At 46.3% G+C, this 19,427-nt stretch overlaps 1 protein-coding gene across 1 annotated transcript in view; it reads left to right on the forward strand.

Annotated features, from left to right (window-relative positions):
• The window catches only part of LOC126530582 (CD9 antigen-like), a 56,413-nt gene that overhangs the window by 35,084 nt on the left and 1,902 nt on the right, over positions 1 to 19,427 (forward strand). The window contains exons 3-6 of the mRNA XM_050177845.3: positions 3,622 to 3,702; positions 11,873 to 11,968; positions 14,777 to 14,878; positions 17,226 to 17,309. Coding sequence (XP_050033802.1) covers positions 3,622 to 3,702; positions 11,873 to 11,968; positions 14,777 to 14,878; positions 17,226 to 17,309 — 363 coding nt within the window. The remainder of the gene's footprint in view (positions 1 to 3,621; positions 3,703 to 11,872; positions 11,969 to 14,776; positions 14,879 to 17,225; positions 17,310 to 19,427) is intronic.

A 19,427-nucleotide genomic window follows, 5' to 3' on the forward strand; every position in this document is an offset into this window, starting at 1 on the left:
TTTGTGCTGGAGCGTCATCCTGGAAAACAGCTCTGGCTACAGGACCCCGGTAGGACTACCTGCACCTGCCTGCGCCGAACCCGTGTCACTCCCCTTTCTGCAGACATGTAGCCAGTATTTCCTTGCTCAAATTCTTCTCTTCAGAACTTTCACACAAGTAAATTGCTATAGATATAAGATGCGGGGATATCGTCAGCGTTCTATGTGAGACATGGTGGTCCAGTAAGTGGCGACAGCTTGCTTGGTTTAATTGTGATACGTGCTGATGGGCGTAGCTAGTATTCCTGTTTTTAAATGTTTTGACAGTGGAGCTGTTTAAACTTTTACTTCCGCCGTGTAGCGTTACCAGAAAACTCAGCCCAGCTGTGCGCCGCCTCGCGTTGCCTAGCAACCACCCGCGAGAGCACCGAGCCGCGTAAACTCCTCGTACCCCTCGCGCGCAAGGTGCAGTCGTGACGTCACAAGCGAGTAAAGGCTCGGAACAGCCGGCGCAGCGACACACCACTCGCCTCCTCTACTCCGTGCGCACGTGCTGCTGCCATGTGGAAACCGAAGAAAGTCCGGACGCCCGAAGAAGACGTGGCCTACCAGGAAGAGCGTCGTACTGCCAAGCGAGAAGCGATCGTCGCCGCCGAACTGATCCGTAAAGCCGCGCCGAAGCTGCGCCTGATGAGAGGCGACGCCGAGTTGAGACTCTTAGCTTCGTCTTAGAAGCGAACGGACGAGTCGGACGGCGCGCTCCGCAACTACCGAGACGACGCGACCTTCACCGACCGCCCTTGCCCGGGCCGCTTTCGCCGGGAGTCGTATGGGAAGCGGCTTTCTCGCCGTTTCCCACGCGCGCTAGATGGCCCTTACAAATCAAACCCCTGACGCAATTGCGCGTCCCGGACCCTCGCGGATGACGGACACGCGCCGCCAGGACCTTGACAACATGGATTTTCAAGACTCCGCCGCTCGCAACCTCGCGACACCGAGAGGACCCAGCGACCAGAACGCCGGGACAGAGAGCCAAAGTGAAACAGATGGGGATTGGCAGACGGTCCTCACGCTTCGGCAGAAAAGAAAGCAATGCGAAAGAGAAGACCAGAACACTGGAATATTCGGGGACCTTGCAGTATCAGCAAGTTTCCGCTGGTCAAACAACCGGAAAATTTAAACACAAACCAGCATACCGGCTGTCACCCCCCCCCCCCCCCCCCCTGGCGAAGGACGATTTCATTATAGTGGTGCGACCGCATCAAGGGCTACCGATCAAGAACCTGACTAGTCCACTACTTGCGGATGCCGTGATTGCTGCCTGCAACGGGCAAATATCAAGTGAGAAATGTCTGCTCAGAATCAAGCCGGGCTCCACCATCTTTATCGTGTCCACGCCGCACCACACAGTGGCGGACTGCGTTAGACGTATTACAATGCTAAACATCAACGGCCGGCATCACTGGGTGAATGCCTACGTAGCGACAAGTAACGGGACAACAAAGGGTGTCATTCACGGCTTGGACCCGCACACGTTGCCTGAAGCGCCGTGTGCGGCGCTTCAGCCATGCCAACAATTTTGCCCCCGGATCACACGCGAAGGGCCGCGGGGCTGCCGGAACCAGCACGCCAAGCATTTCAGGTACTGTGTTGAAAGGGGGGGGGGGGGGGGGGTCTACGAGAAGCCCCTGGATTGCAGCAAGTCATACGTTGGACAAACGGGACGGTGTATTAATGACAGACTGAGGGAGCATGCTAATATTATCGGTAAGTGTGGGAATGCGCATCTTCCTGAGCACTATAGTCTGTCGTTGTGTGCCATGCTTTGAGCAAGTATTGATTCTTGGCAAAATAGCGACAAAACTGCAAGGGAATTGTTGGAAGCGTTTTATATTAAAAAGAAAGGGTTAGATTGTGTCAGCGATACACCCATCGTATTATATTCCGCAGAAATGTGCTTTATCCAATATATGTTATCATGACCATGTTCTTTTGTCACACCTTGGCTCTCCGCGCATGAGCGCAAGTTGTCTTTTCTTCTATAAGTTTTTTGAGGCTATCATTAAACCATTGGCAGTTTGGCGCTTCACTGTCGTTCTTTCACCTGTCCCGTTTCAAGAAATGTATTTTGCGCCACGAAGTATACCTAGGCATCATAGGGCTTTCATCACATGCCCCCCCCCCCCCCCCCCCCCCCCCAGCTCGCGAATTCAGTATTTCAATAGCAATTATATGGACACTCCAGGCGCATTTCCGTCGCTGCCGCCTCCGTGATCTTCCGTATAAAGCACAAGTGCGCTAATACCGTGGCGGCGCGCCGTATGCTGTGTGTGCGAGGGTGAACCGAGAATGGTGGATTGATCTAGCGCGCGCAAGGGGGGAAGAAGACAGGGTAGTAAGCGCGCTGTCTTCCACATTCGTGCAAGGCACCGGGGTCATTCTGCTCCTGCGGCGGCTGCACATAGCGCGCCTGAGCGTGGGGACGCGGCCGCGGCCGGGCCTCATCTTGAAAGCAATCTGTGATGAGTGCCGAGTCTAGGTGCATCGATGGCTGATAATTTCGTGTGCGCCGTGTTCTCTGCGCTTCTTTCGGATTGAAGCGAGAGGCAATACGAAGGTCAATTTGTTCGCTGCTGCTGCCAGCGTTCTCGCAGCGAGTGTTCGCGCTGATCGAGTGAGATGTGTTTATGTTCGCCTGTGCATGCGGGACACCATGCTCGTTAATTTGGGGTGTAATTGGTTGGCCGCTCTGGCCCTCTGGCTCAGAGTCGGCAGATCCTAGCGCAGGGCGCAATCTGAGCGGGAGACGCAGTGTGCCAAACGAATGCATGATCGATGTCGGAGCAGCAGGAGCAACGCGTCGGTGGCGCCACCGCGCAGGAAGCGCGGGAACACGCCGTGAAAAGATTCGTGCGCGACATTGACAAATCGCCATGACATTGTCGAAGCTGCGAGCTTCAAACCTCTCTGTTGCGAGGTGCTCCAAAAGCATCACTGATGATTCTTGCGCCTTTAATAGCCGCCTTCGTATCGACACGGTGCAAGTATGCCTTGCTGCATGTAAATTGGCCGCAGGGACACGCCGAAAACGCCATGAACGCAGCCCATCAAACCAGCACGACGCTCCAGAATTCCCGCCGGCGAAAATCTACGCTGGCGCTGTCACCTGTCGGCATTCGTGACATACCACGGCGGTTAGTGTCACGTGACACTCCTCGCGCCCAGATCGCGCCAACGCTATCTCTTCGAAGACAGAGCTGTTGGGACCGCTGTGAATCGGAGGCTGACGCGCCGAAGGAACGATCCGAACGTATTCCGCGTGCTCGGCTTCTACCACCCAAACGTGTGGCCACTTTTGAGAGCGCTCTACAGCGCTCGAAAACTACCATCCGAATACATGATTAGTTCGTAAGCGAATGTATACGAGTGTATATGGTCGGTAAAGCTATTCGTTATTTCGCATAGCTGTCTACTAAAGCGCTATCGCAACAGATGCATCGCATTTTGGAACAAACTGCGACTTCTTTTTCGTTTTGTTTTAGTCCACACTAGAGTTACGACCCTCTGCCACACCTTTTTATCTAAAGCGTTCTCGCTTTTCCTCAGAATTATGACTGGCTCTAATGCTATTTACCCTTCCAGTACTTCATCGCCATGTTCGTGCTGCTCATCATGGAATGCGCCGTTGCCGGCTTGGTGTGGAAGGTAGCCGATGGAGACCAGGTAAACAACCTATTCCACTTTTGACAACTCGCTAGCGTCACCCAACCGCTGAACGTAGACTGCGAACTAAAATAATTGTTATTACTTGATCTGTTAAAAAATTTAAGAAAGTAGCTTGGCACGCCATGCTGACGAACAGTAACATCGCAACATCAAGCGCTACTGACCTTGGACTGTTGGCTTGCCTGCATTTCCAGCACACTAGTGGAACACTGCGACTCTTGTGTCGCTTGTAGCCTAATAGACGTAATTTATTTTGCTCTTCGGGAAACTCTACAAGAGGCGAGTGTTTTAGTGACAGTAACGTTGCTTTTTCCAACAGGGCAATGTACGAGATTTTGGCACAAGTTACTCTGACTATGAAGTAATTTAGTTGAGTTTTGCTTATTTAAAAGACCACCGATTTTTGTCTTGAACGCAGTAAGACGTTTGCCTTGCTTACGGAAAAAACCCAAGGACTGACAAGCCTTGCCATGTTCTTTTTTTCTTTTTATTATTTGTAGATTGTGTTGTGTTGGTTCCTCTTTTGTTGATTTGCTGTACCCTAAACAATACACAGAGATTCACCTCATATCCAGAGCGGCTATCCTCGCGTGACTTTCGTGCCACTTGCACTCGTATTTCAAAGGTCCAATTTCGCATGGAGGTTCCATTGTATCTACACTACCTTACTCTAGGGTTCTCACATGGTTCCAAGTTTCATGGTGGCTGACCTTTAAAGGGCCTCTCACCACGTTTGGAATCTGCGAATAGACGAAGCCGGGTGCGTAGAATGCACGTAGGCGATCGCGTCTGCGAAATGTGAAACTGCTGTATAGCCGCAAATACACCTTAAATTTCACAGAAAGTTCCATCCGTCCTTACTATCGAGAGTGCCGCGCTTGCTGCAGGGGAATCGAACTATCAAAGCCACGCGCAATGACGCCTCTACTACACAGGTACAGTTGGCAACGTCACGGAATACGACGCGTGGCTTAGTTATATAATTAATACAATGCAGAACGTGTAAGAGCACCACTGCAAGTGCGGCGCGCAGGAAAAAGAGAGTGATCTTATGTGAAGCACTTAAATTGCTATCCAGTATCCTTTGAGTTTCTCCAATAACGTGATCCTACGGGTCATTGGGACTGTGTAGGGCGAGTAACTGAGTGTGTTGCGCAAGCATATGTGCAGGCACATGCGAGACGACTGTGCTGAAAACAATATGATGGCGGTCGCAATGACAACGTTCAGTTTTTTTTTGTAATGTGTGTGTGTGTGTGTGTGTGTGCGTGTGCGTGCGTTCGTGTGTGTGTGCGTGCGTGCGTGCGTGTGTGTGTGTGTGTGTGTGTGTGCGTGTGTGTGTGTGTGTGCGTGTGCGTGCGTGCGTGCGTGTGCGTGCGTGCGTGTGTGTGTGTGTGTGTGCGTGTGTGTGTGTGTGTGTGTGTGTGTGTGTGTGTGTGTGTGTGTGTGTGTGTGTGTGTGTGTGTGTGTGTGTGTGTGTGTGTGTGTGCGCGCGCGCGTTTACTCCAGCAAATAAAAGTTATATCCTGTTTTGTTACCGGGAGTGATAGTGAAGGCTGTGCAATTTCGCGCAGTGTCTACAAACTGTTAGCTGCTACATGGAAAGGAATAGTGAGTGCGGAACAAGGAGGCTTAAAAGAACTCCTTTATTTGGGCCAACCGCGAAGGCGATGCAATCTAACGCAGTGTCTCAAAGTGCTAGCTGTCACACGAATGATGGGGAGACTTTGCCGCGCTCTCAAGCAACAAGTTGCAAGGCCACGGAAGCACGTCAAAGAGGAATAGTAAATTGGGGGAATTGGTACTTATTCGTGTTTCAAGCGTAGCGATAAACTTACACGGTAACATTGAAAACAGAACACGATGGACAAAGTACTGAACTTCAACTGCCTAATTTATTTCTAAAGTTGAAAGGTGGGTAGCTATTCGCACGTTCCATTAAGACGTTTGTGATTTCAACGAAACTGGTGCGCGCTTCTGTGCACGTGCTCTCACTCGTGCTATGCAAGATGGCACACGCGCAAGTTTTCTCAAGAAGGTCATTGTCTTTCGCAGAATAGAAGAGTGGCGGCGAGTGTGACCTAATTGATAGAGAATTCGGCTGTTTTGCAGCGAGGCCACGACATACAGGGCCCAATCCCAGCATTGGGCAAATGCTTTTTAACGGAAAGCACTCTTTGGCTCATCCGAGGCACTCGGTGGTAAAAAGGTTTGTCATAGGAACGTTTGTCATGGCAACGTTTAACGCTAGAACGTTATCTAGTGAGGCGGGTCTAGCAGTGCTATTGGAAGAATTAGAGGGCAGTAAATGGGATATAATAGGGCTCAGTGAAGTTAGGAGGCCAAAAGAAGCATATACAGTGCTCAGAAGCGGGCACGTCCTGTGCTACCGGGGCTTAGCGGAGAGACGAGAACTAGGAGTAGGATTCCTGATTAATAAGAATATAGCTGGTAACATACAGGAATTCTATAGCATTAACGAGAGGGTGGCATGTCTTGTCGTGAAACTTAATAAGAGGTACAAAATGAAGGTTGTACAGGCCTACGCCCCTACATCCAGTCATGATGACCAGGAAGTCGAAAGCTTCTATGAAGACATGGAATCGGCGATGGGTAGAGTGAAAACAAAATACACTATACTGATGGGCGATTTCAATGCCAAGGTAGGCAAGAAGCAGGCTGGAGACAAGGCAGTGGGGGAATAGGGCATAGGCACTAGGAATAGCAGGGGAGAGTTATTAGTAGAGTTTGCGGAACAGAATATTATGCGGATAATGAATACCTTCTTCCGCAAGCGGGATAGCCGAAAGTGGACGTGGAGGAGCCCGAACGGCGAGACTAGAAATGAAATAGACTTCATACTCTGCGCTAACCCTGGTATCATACAAGATGTGGACGTGCTCGGTAAGGTGCGCTGCAGTGACCACAGGATGGTAAGAGCTCGAATTAGCCTAGACCTGAGGCGGGAACGGAAGAAACTGGTACATAAGAAGCCCATCAATGAGTTAGCGGTAAAGGGGAAAATAGAGGAATTCCAGATCAAGCTGAAGAACAGGTATTCGGCCTTAATCCAGGAAGAGGACCTTAGTGTTGAAGCGATGAACGACAATCTTGTGGGCATCATTAAACAGTGTGCAATAGAAGTCGGCGGTAACTCCGTTAGACAGGATACCAGTAAGCTATCACAGGAGACGAAAGATCTGATCAAGAAACGCCAATCTATGAAAGCCTATATCCCTACAGCTAGAATAGAACTGGCAGAACTTTCGAAATTAATCAACAAGCGTAAGACAGCTGACATAAGGAAGTATAATATGGATAGAATTGAACACGCTCTCAGGAACGGAGGAAGCCTAAAAGCGATGAAGAAGAAACTAGGAATTGGCAAGAATCAGATGTATGCGTTAAAAGACAAAGCCGGCAATATCATTACTAATATGGATGAGATAGTTCAAGTGGCTGAGGAGTTCTATAGAGATTTATACAGTACGAGTGGCACCCACGATGATAATGGAAGAGAGAATAGTCTAGAGGAATTCGAAATCCCACAAGTAACGCCGGAAGAAGTAAGGAAAGCCTTGGGAGCTATGCAAAGGAGGAAGGCAGCTGGGGAGGATCAGATAACAGCAGATTTGTTGAAGGACGGTGGGCAGATTGTTCTAGAAAAACTGGCCACCCTGTATACACAATGCCTCATGACCTCGAGCGTACCGGAATTTTGGAAGATCGCTAACATAATTCTAATCCATAAGAAAGGGGACGCCAAAGACTTGAAAAATTATCGACCGATCAGCTTACTGTCCGTTGCCTACAAAGTATTTACTAAGGTAATTGCAAATAGAATCAGGAACACCTTAGACTTCTGTCAACCAAAGGACCAGGCAGGATTCCGTAAAGGCTACTCAACAATAGATCATATTCACACTATCAATCAGGTGATAGAGAAATGTGCGGAATATAACCAATCATTATATATAGCTTTCATTGATTACGAGAAAGCGTTTGATTCAGTCGAAACCTCAGCAGTCATGGAGGCATTGCGGAATCAGGGTGTAGACGAGCCGTATGTAAACATACTGAAAGATATCTATAGCGGCTCCACGGCCACTGTAGTCCTCCATAAAGAAAGCAACAAAATCCCAATAAAGAAAGGCGTTAGGCAGGGAGATACGATCTCCCCAATGCTATTCACAGCGTGTTTACAGGAGGTATTCAGAGACCTGGATTGGGAAGAATTGGGGATAAAAGTTAATGGAGAATACCTTAGTAACTTGCGATTTGCAGATGATGTTGCCTTGCTTAGTAACTCAGGGGAACAATTACAATGCACGCTCACTGACCTGGAGAGGCAAAGCAGAAGAGTGGGTCTAAAAATTAATCTGCAGAAAACTAAAGTAATGTTTAACAGTCTCGGAAGAGAACAGCAATTTACAATAGGCCGCGAGACACTGGAAGTGGTAAGGGAGTACATCTACTTAGGGCAGGTAGCGACGGCGGATTCGGATCATGAGAGTGAAATAATCAGAAGAATAAGAATGGGCTGGGGTGCGTTTGGCAGGCATTCGCAGATTATGAACAGCAGGTTTGCCATTATCCCTCAAGAGAAAAGTGTATAACAGCTGTGTCTTACCAGTACTCACGTACGGGGCAGGAACCTGGAGGCTTACGAAAAGGGTTCTACTCAAATTGAGGACGACGCAACGAGCTATGGAAAGAAGAATGATAGGTGTAACGTTAAGGGATAAGAAAAGAGCAGATTGGGTGAGGGAACAAACGCGCGTTAATGACATCTTAGTTGAAATCAAGAAAAAGAAATGGGCATGGGCAGGACATGTAATGAGGAGGGAAGATAACCGATGGTCATGAAGGGTTGCGGACTGGATTCCGAGGGAAGGGAAGCGTAGCAGGGGGCGACAGAAAGTTAGGTGGGCAGATGAGATCAGGAAGTTTGGAGGGTCAACATGGCCACAATTAGTACATGACCGGGGCAGTTGGAGAAGTATGGGAGAGGCCTTTGCCCTGCAGTGGGCGTAACCAGGCTGATGATGATGATGATGAGGAGGAACGTTCACGTGTCACCTCATTCGAGGCATGGAATAAGAAGGAAATTAATGTTTCTGATAGCGAGAGTGAACATCCGCCTGCCAGCTCAGCAGCCCGATGTTCTATTCATTAGGCCGCTATCGAATGCATGTTCGGCAGATGCTCAGACCTACCTACAGAATCATCCGCTGGGCCTGTTTACCCTCAAACCAGAAGCACTGGGCAGACAAAGATATGCGGTTAGGACATGTAAACAGGGCCACGTCAAGTATAGTTGCAGAAGGTGTGCCAAGAAAAGAGGTCGAAACAGACGGAGAATTACATAGCGTGAGGAGTTTCTGCAATTTACGTGCAAGCAATGAAAAGGACTGGCGTGCGCCGAGGAGTACCTGTAGATCGCTCGTATGAACCACCGATTTCAAGTGGAGATGAGATATTTTGATGTATATAATAGGGATGGCGGTCCTAGCAAGCAGATCAATTCACGCGAAGAATCAGGGGCGGTTTGCTGGTACATATGCGGCCGTCTGTGAGTTTAAGCAAATTGAGAACAAGGTAAAAGCCGGAGCCAACGTTTCAACAAGTAAACTTGTCGAAACGTTTGCTCCTACTTTTACCCTGTTCTCGTTTTGCTCGTTGTTTTGAATTTCCATCTCCCGCGTTCCCCGTATTTTCCCTGTCCCTGAGTTTGTTATTTTATGAGGTGGTCAGTAATCTTGGTTTTTAAGAATGTTAATTATATTCATGACTGATGTAACGAGACATTGGTATTTAGTATGCATGGCTTTCGTCAGTGATGCTGCTGTCGGGTGTTCCTCCGCAGCTTGGCTGACGGGTGCAGGCTCCGTTCGCCGCCGACGTCCACTGCTTGTCTCTTGTCAAAATTCACCCATTGGACTTGCCGGCTGATCACAGCTTCGCTAAGACCGACACCCAGAGCACATGAGATCTACATGTTATTGCACGGAATGGTCGGAGTAGTATCGGGCACCCGTAGTGTAAGGGAGAGCAGATGAACGAGAAGGAGTGCAGCCATTCTTAGGTCGTCCTCATTGGTTGTCATCATGCCGCCATCGCCACACCATCGTGCCTACTCTATCCTTATTTAGTTGTCGTTATGGCGTTTTCTGGATGCTGTTGTCATCGTTGCGCGGTTATCATTTCCGTCGTCGTCATCGTCATGCCTGTCATGCCGTCTACAAAATAAAGAAAAACACACATCACCGATGAAGCGTCATCACCATGAAAACCCCTGCAAGGGTAAAAGATCACTTGTGTTGGCAATGCTGCATATTGGCTGTTTTCACAGCGCACATATGCTTAGGTACGGGGACAGAAGCATCGGTATCTTGAACTACCGGTTGAAAAAAAAGCACAGTTTCATGCCCGGCAGCCGTATCTGTTAGTTACTATAACCATTACTGAGACAAAGGGCTGGTGACGAGCAGGCAGAGACAGTCTGGACGTTTATCTATACAGGGTGTTTATTTTAAACCACAGAACAATTTTAAAGACCGCCCGTGGCAAATAGCGTACTTGAAGTCCTTGTGTTAGATTGCTCATCAGGTGGACATTACTGGCACGAGAAATCGAAATGTATATTCTACTAACAAAAATCACTCATTTCATTTCGAAGTTATTAATTTTTAGGGCAGTGCAATTTGCGAGTTGTAGCTAGTGAGTTCGTAAGACTTGTCCACTTTGAGCGAATACCGGGGATAGCACCGATTTCCATAAATCCGCTGGCAAACTTGCGGGAAGTTCACTATGATTTAACCTAAAGGCACGTGCACATTTATATTGCCTAGGTGTATCCCCTGCATCACTTACTATTGCTTTTCAATCCAACTAGTGCCGAAACTGTAGCTGGGAGTGTATGTGTCTTGAGAGGTAGACTTGAAGAATTTACTCAACTTACGTTCTACCACTGAGACCAAATGGTACATTGCTCTCGCACATCGTCGCCGTCGTCAAGTTCATTGCACGACCAAAATCTTTTCACAATGATCTCGAGTCCCCTTCCTCCAGCGTCAGCCGACTGGATCCTCTTGTCTGTAAGTTTCATAATCCTAGTGCTCCCTCTTATCATTGGCAGCTTTGGACAGTGCGCTGTTGTTGTGGCACCCTTTTATTCTCTGACAGCCTACCGATTATCTTGAATCTACATCCGGTGACGTTCCCAACTCACTTCTTCCCAAGTTTAACATCGAATGTGAGCCATCCGCTTACCCTCTCTAACCCAGGCTGTCTTATTGATATCTCCGACTGTTAGGCCTTCGATATTGTGGCATATAATTTTGTGTTCCGCAATTTGAAGTGAAGTGAAGTTTATTCTTCTTTTCAAGGAAAAGAGGGGACCGGGTCAAAAGGCGGTAAGGCCTGACGAGGCTCCAGTACCCATAGAGTTGGAAATAATAATATAAGGGCAAGAAAACGCAGATAGAAGCTGCGACAAATATGCAAAACAACGCTACGATGCGCACAGTGAAACTTAATTAGGGAAGAAGACAATCATGCTTTTACATCTTTTTAAATTCCTCTCCATTAAAATGCGTCGAGAACTTCCGCGAGGTATCCTAGAACTCGAGTAATCAAACGACAAAGACGTCTATTTTACCCTCCCCTTTCTCTTTCTACATGCGCGCGAGTGAGCCTCAATATGCAACATTCAGTGAACGTAAGGAAACGCAGGCAAGTCTCCGTAACGAAGCTCTGGAGCTGCTGAGACCCATTGCATCTCTTTCTTTATTCGCGTACTATAGGTGGCTCAAAGAAAGCACCCTTCAACTGTTTCTGCCGGTAAATCGTACACTGCACTGAAAGTTCAACGGGATGGGTGCAGCTTAGATGGAGGAGCAAGACTACATGTGGCACTTGTTTACACCAAAGTAAACTTGCTCTGTTTGTAAAAACGTAATTCTGGACTAGCGAATTACATGCCTTGAACACGTCGTGGCTTAGATCTGCCTTGTTGTATATTACGTATCTACTGTTACAGGCTTGGTATGAATCTTCTCATTTAATGCTCAAACAGGACTTCTTAAGTTTAATTCTACTATGGCCACCTTATTGCCTACAGAAAATAGAAGGTGATATTTTTTTCGGATCCCTTTACTTCTTGCAGCTTCAGCATCACCTGGCTGTAAGCATAGAACAAAAACTGGACACAGTCATCGAAGATCCCAAGGCCAGACGATTCATGGATCTCATGCAAGTTCACGTACGTATTGCACATTGCTTCTCTGTGCATGCATAAATCCTTTATTGAGGGGCATTATTAAATGTTTGTTTCGCCACAAGAACCTTGCTTTTTATGCTCATAAAAACAATAACCAATTTGGTGTCCAAGACCTTCCCATATGCAGTAATTGTTGCATTGGATTTAATGAAGCCGTACGGACGTCACATCTAAATAAAAATCCTTAATCCTTCACACTAAATAGCCGACGCAGGTTCTCGAGCCTGCCGCAGTATATTCTTTGGACGTTTTCCACTTTCATTTAACGTGCTGGTCCAGGTGATCAAGCCTGCGCAGCTTATTTGTTCTCTTGATTTTTTTTTTTTTTGCTACCACTTTTAATCTGACTCTCGAGCAACGAGGCCGGATTTTCTCGAGTATATTGTGTAGTAACCTCCCCTATGGCTTTCGGGGTAATGATGCCTAACTATTCTTAATTAACCCACGCGCCGCTGAGTTACGCACGTAAATGATCCTCATATGATAATTTTTCTTAGGATTTGTGTTTGTGTGTGCGTGGTTTTGTGTCTGCGCGTATTTGCGCGTGTGTTTTCGTCCCAGTGAGTAAACGCTAAACTTAAAGTCGTTTCACGCTGAATGCCCTACTGAAATTATGACACGTGTCTCGTTCCAAGTGACTGTTTTTATAACCTGATCGGCTACCCCGTCTTGGTATTAGGCTATTTATGAGCAACTTATTATGAGGCTGGTTTGAAGGGCAGCTCGTTGATCTGAATTCGTCGAAGAAAAACAGCGAGAAAAACACGGACGATACTCGTCCTGTCTTCTTCGATTCTCGTCCGGGTTTTTAGCGTTGTTTTGTTGGCTTATTCTTAGACTTTGTGTGTGGAAAATGTTATTTTACGGCGGTTCCAGGACGTGCCTTGCATATGGCCCCTGCCACTCCATCTTTTCTTTATCATTTTTCGCCCGACAAAAATAACCGCTTAGGAAAACTCTGCAACTTTAAAATCTTATTGAACAATCGCCAGATACGCCCCTGGTGTCTTGCTTGTTGGCAAATTTACAATAGCAGTAATCAACTTGGCTCTTATAGGGAAATTAGGCCTGTTTTGGCAACCCCTCTCCCGTGGCTTATTCTTTGCCGCAATAAATTCGCTGCTGGAGAGCTGCGTATGCAATTAGGAGACATTTTACAAATTCGATGTGTAAGTCTGTCAGCGCATTGCTGGAAGTTGAAACTTGTGTGCCACATAAGTGAGCTAGAAAACGTTGTTTTATAATTGCGGTCCCAGGTGTTCAAAAGGTATGCCAGAAACCACTGCTTAGTCTATGATGTAGACCCAAAGTATATTCAGATCAATTGTTTAAAAGTAGCTTCACAGTGCTAACTTAATATTGGTTCGGGCCGTTTTTGTAAATACTTCGGTAAAAGGGAATGCCGTACTCAAGTACAGGAATTGGTGTTCTTATGTACAGAATGGCCGAAGCAAAGGCATGAAGTAAAACGCTCGGCGCTTATCTGCATCAGGCTGACCAACCTTAGCCACCTTGTGTGCTCGAGCTTTCATGTTGTGGGCATCCATAATGTGGGCCGCAGTCAAGTTTCCACGGACTAGTTGAATGGCTTGCCGAGTGACCTAAGCAGATAATTTTTTTTCCATTTAGGGTTTCAGTTGTCCTTCCAAAAAGGGGACATAAACCTCGAACGAGGCGTCCAGTCATAGGGCAATATTTCCATTAGATTAAAATCAGTTTTTAATGGCATGTAACACACATTTCAAACTGTTCACTTGTCTCTGTCATCCCTATTTTTAATCACGCGTTGCATACCGTTAGACAGTGGATAAATAGAAGCAGTCTCGTGTGTCTGTTTTCTATGAAAGGCGCACAAAATTGTTTCATGCATTTAAGCATGAAACAATTGCAGAGCATACCGTTAGACAGTGGATAAATAGAAGCAGTCTCGTGTGTCTGTTTTCTATGAAAGGCGCACAAAATTGTTTCATGCATTTAAGCCAACAATAATTAAAATATATGTGAACCCTATTCCATGTACTAATTTTGCGAGTAACTTCTTTGTTCATTGATGCATAAATAATATAAACACTGGAAGGGGTGTTGTGGCCGTATCAATAACGAAACCATCAGACCTTCCACATTTATAGCAACAGTGTCTCGAAATTTCCTGTACATTGATGTCCAATATTCAGCGTGGAAGCACCTATGCGCTAAATTAAAATATAACCAATTGCTTTAAATAATAGCCCAATCACAACGCCGTTCCCTTGGCGTTATACACTGGGGATAGCCTATATCCCTTCCAAGCTTCGCATCTTTTCGCCACACCGCTATCACTTTTTACACTTTCAGCCAGCTCAGTTTGTTTGTTTTTATTCTCTGTCTACAGCGTCTTTGCCTTTCGTATTGCGTTCCGTTTTTTTAACCTACTGTGGTGTTTTGGAACAGGCATGCGCTGAAGCCTCATCCACATAAAGTCCAGTGATGGAGCTACCGTTTGCAGAGTCATACGTAACAGAACTCGCGAACCTCCGGACTGATTTCATTTTATTCAAACAGTGTGGTTGAAGGCACCCTCTTACATTCCTCTTACAGAGGAATGCGCGCCGTTGTTGGAGACTACAGGAACCGCCACTAGCTGACTAGAATTGAGGCTGTAGGACGGAGGACCGACCTGGTGGATTGTTGCGTTAAAAATTGCCTCACAGTTTCTCATTAGTTAGAAATAAAAAGCACTTTATTAGGCAGTAAATTACGTCAAATAGTCTTGGATATGATTGTGTTTCTTTTTCTTTTTCTTTGGTACAGCTTGAATGTTGCGGAGCCATCTCCAAGCACGACTACGAAGTCCGAGACATGACCATACCACAGTCGTGCAGCAGTTCCCGGACCAACAATATCTTTATATATGTAAGCGAACCTTTCACGCCACTTCCGTCTCAGCTCTATTTCAAACGCTTACAGTGTGAAAAAAAAAGGTTATTTGCCGATTTTGAAGGGTTTCAGTCATGGCGCTAATATATTGCCCTGCGACTTGGGAGGGACTTACAGGGCTGTTTTGGCAGGCAATAGTATGCATTCGATTAAATAATGTTGAACAATAATAATTACGAAGTATTAGAAACATGTCGCATTCTTTAATGAAAACAAATCAGTGCTCTTCCACTCCGTGAACAAAGATGACCGGCGAAGCTGTTTTTGTGGCCCCTTAATGGCGAACTGCACCTCCGTTGCAGGTCGGCCCGGCATTGCACTATGTTCGGGATCGGACTACGTATTGGGAGTTTTTGGTCTACACACGGAGCCGATCCTGAGGGAACTAGCCCTTTATAGCTTAGCTGTAATTCGTTGTGAAATTGTTGGTATTTGTGCTTGTTCATTAATTAATAATTAATGACGAACGGCGGAGCAGTGGCACGAGCGCGTTCGCGCAGTAGCGCCGAGGGGCGCCAACGAGCTAGCTGTGGAAGAAGACGGCGGCGCTGGAGCCTATCGTGATGATGCTTGTTTTGTGTTAACGCACGGACACGATCCTCAGGGAACTACCGCTTAACAGCTTCGCTGTAAAATATATGGTAAGCTGCAACGAGGACGCAGCCACCGTGCGGCACATTAACTATTTTATGCCTTTTGCTGAGGATGTATGAAAACTGGCAGAAAATGACCTAACCAAATATACAAGTGGCATTTATTCAAACATTACAATGCCTGCAAAATTATGATACACTTAGTAGCTGTACAGCGGCTTTATGTTGCTGGTATGCTTGGTGGTGGTAACAACTTTATTGAGATTCTGCTCAGTTATGATCTGGCAGGCCCGAGTCCTAGGATGGCCCTTCACCAGGAGCGACCCGTTCGGCCCAGGCAACGAGGGCTTTTTGTAGTTTTTGATCCGGAGTTTGGGCAGCTCCTCCCACATCTGTATGCTCGATCTCTATTTGTAGTGGGTCCGTCGTGGTCTAAGTTGGTGGTCGCGAACTGGCATCTATCTTTTTTGCTTCGCGAATCAGTTTCTGCACCTTACGTGTCAAACTCGTGGGCGCCATAGTTGAACAACCGCCAAACTTATGCAACAAATTACATACTTGCAAGCCTTATAACGCTGATGAGCAGAGGATTGCGTTCAGTGAATTATACCGAACTAAAGCGTTAGAGAAGTACGGTTGGAAAGAGATAAGCGCTAGTAATGTGACATGTTTTCATTAGATGGGGTGTTAGCAGGCGACCCCAGTGCTTAAGGAACTGAAATTTCACATCAAAAAGAAACAAAGGAAAAAGGCAGCAGCAATTTATTTACAATGCGAGAACTTCACGTTTCATACAGAACGCATGTAATCTCTAGAACACCACGATAGCCCTTACATATATCCCTCACTGTGCATAGGGGAACAAATAGACAGAAAATATTGTTCCTGCGATGTAACAATTCTTAAAATTTTTTCGTAGTAGAATATGGAAAAACCTCTAGAATATTGGGCGTCTTCTCTCTTCAACTTCGGCAGCTACACTATGGTTAATGAACGGATAGGAACTCACACAGCCCGATGCGCTACTCTGACTTCATTGATTTACAGGGAACACTAAATGCTAACACGAGCATTCTCCCATAAGGCATGAGCATGACATGCTACTTCACGTGTGCTGTGGCATAAGGAACAAAATAAGGCGTGTTTAGTATGGTTAGGAATGTGCACATTAGAAAAATAGTTGTGAAGAGTTGGCACCTGAAGCTGTTTTGGCGATCCTACGGCCCTTAAAGGTTGCAACCGTATTTGAAAAAGTGTTGTTACTCAATATGCTTTTTAACCTCATCTTTTTCTCATCCTGAATGTCTTGCACTGCAAGAGGCAGCGAGAAGCATACGCCAGAAATATTGGAATACAGAAACTTTTAAAATATTTCTCACCTGATAGTTATATTGATTGAGCCAAACAATTAGGCAAAATGTTCGAAAATACGAGAACCTCTTTCATTGTCACGGTTGTTTCTTTTTTTTTTCTTGGGAAGGGGACGAGGAGGGGGAAAGGTGAAGGCACAAATTGCAACACTGGCTACTCGAAGGAGTTTGCAAGTACTTTGAGAACTTCAGCGTAAGCACTAAGCTCTGCGATCTACTGGGAATACTGAAATATGCTACGCCCAATTCTCATGATGACAAATGGCTTCCGATTGTATTTCTCTCGCTTAATATTTGTCAAGCACAGATACAGTGATTGCAGATGCGAAGGCATTCAATATTTATTTTCGAATATTTCAGGGATGCAGTGAAAACTTACGTGTCCTCCTTGAGAGAACAGGAGCCGTCGTGGGTGGCTTGGGTCTCGCGCTCGGGTTTGTGCAGGTGAGATATGGTTTCAATGTATGCATTTAAACAGGAGCTGCTCAACCGTAAATGCTTCCATTTGTTTAGTCGAGGTTCGACAGAGTAGGGCATTATCACGCCCGAATAATCTCGCACGAAAAAGGCATGCATGCTACTGTGATCCTATCATCTGATTACAATAAAAATAACATTAGCATACCTGATCTCTGTCTTCTTTCTTTTAGTGCCGCTTTACGTTGCAGAAAACCGAAACTCTCCTGCTTCGAAAAAAAAACGAGAATTTATTGACAAGCTGAAAGACGACTTAAAAATGGTAATATACAGGAGAACATAATTTACTCAGAAATAACATAACAGCAGGTTTTCATACTACTATGGTAAGATTGCTTACACAAATACATTGCGGCAAGATTACTTCGCGGGGTAATTCCGGTATTATAAAAAGGGAAATCTATGCCACGCTTGCTAGATTTTCAACCTCAATGCCGTTATCATGCAATTCCTGAGTAATGTTTGCGGCTTCTTAGAATTAGTAAAACCTACGAACACTTGACATATCTGTACAGCTTCTGTCAAATGTATTTGTGTGCATCACTTCATTGCCTTAGGTAATTAAAATGACACTGAGTGAAATACTCCTGCGATGTTACCTTAGGGTGTGCCAGTTAACGTCTGTCAAGTTGTTCAGAGAATAAAAATATTTAAAAACATCTTCCCATATACAACTTTGAAGCCTATGGTGTTCAGTCGTCAGACCTCTGACAACTTGTCACCGCAAGTCTTACAATTGTATTTTTCACCTTGCTTTTTAATATTTTTCTTCATACAGCTTGGCTAGGGTTAGCAAGGGCACACGGTATAGGATATCATGATGGGCCTTAACCGAAGGCGAAATGTTTGAATCTATTGCGATAATAGTCACCATTGTAAATATTGAAAATATTGTTACGGAAGGATGACGGAAGAGAGAGAGGAACAAGAAGATCGTGAGACGCTGGCTGCAGCGTGTTGTTGCTGGTCAGCCATCTTGACCACATTGGTTTTGCTTGTATATATACTGTAAATATATTCAGTCTATACTCCCAACATCCCCGTAACATATGCAATATTGGGAGGTCTGATGAATGGGTGCAGGACCCGTCGGCTTTTGGCGTGCTCAAATAGTCGGCACTCTTTGATGATAGCATCAACTCTAGAGCAGCTTTTGCACATGAGCAGATTAAAGACGTCGTCAGCAATTCCCTTGAGCACATGCCCTAACTTCTAAACTTCTGTCATGTCGTGATCGGCTTTGTGACAAAGCGCCAGCACGTCCTGGATATATGAAACATAGCACTGTGAGGGATCGCGCGCAAGAGGCCAGATCCTGCTTTGCGGCAATCTTACGGCCGGCTGGTTTGTCAAACAACTCTGTTAACTTCTCTTTGCATTGTTCCCAGCTGGTCAGCTCCTCTTCATGGTTTTCGAACCGCACCTTTGCCGTGCCTCTTACGTAGAACAACAGGTTAGCTAGCATAAGCGTAGGGTGCCATCTGTTGATTCCACTCACACGTTCGTGCATAGCCACCTACTCTTCAACGTCGGCGCCATCAGTTCCGCAGTAAGTTCCGGGATTCTTGGGTTGCACAACCAGAACCGAAGGGGACAGCGTCGTAGTGGGTGATGGCGACGTTGGAGGCGGTAACGACGTTGATCCCGAGTGCTCACCGTCATTCATGGTGAGGATGGTGATGCGACGTCCACTGCGGAGCTCCGTTTGCAGCAGTGGTTCCCCGCACCTCCCACTAATATGTTACGGGGATGTTGGCAGTATAGACTGAATACATTTACAGTTTATATACAAGCAAACTCAATGTGGTCAAGATGGCTGTCCAGTTACAACGCGCAGCAGCCAGCGTCTCGCGATCTTCCTCTTCCGCTGTCTCCTCTGTCATCCTTCCGCAACAATATTATACATAGTTCCGCTTTCCTTTTTGTTTCCACAATCTACACTTGCGGTTATTATGTCAGCTATTCAGTGTACCTGTGCTTCCAGCCGTTGTTCCGTTGTTGACATGTGTGCCTTGGGCGAGGAAGTTACGGTGCTCCCAGCAGAGTTGCCAAGTTTCATTTTTTTTTCTCCTAACCAACACCAAT

Source organism: Dermacentor andersoni, chromosome 4, assembly GCF_023375885.2.
Source record: "Dermacentor andersoni chromosome 4, qqDerAnde1_hic_scaffold, whole genome shotgun sequence".
NCBI classification, from domain to species: Eukaryota; Metazoa; Arthropoda; class Arachnida; order Ixodida; family Ixodidae; genus Dermacentor; species Dermacentor andersoni.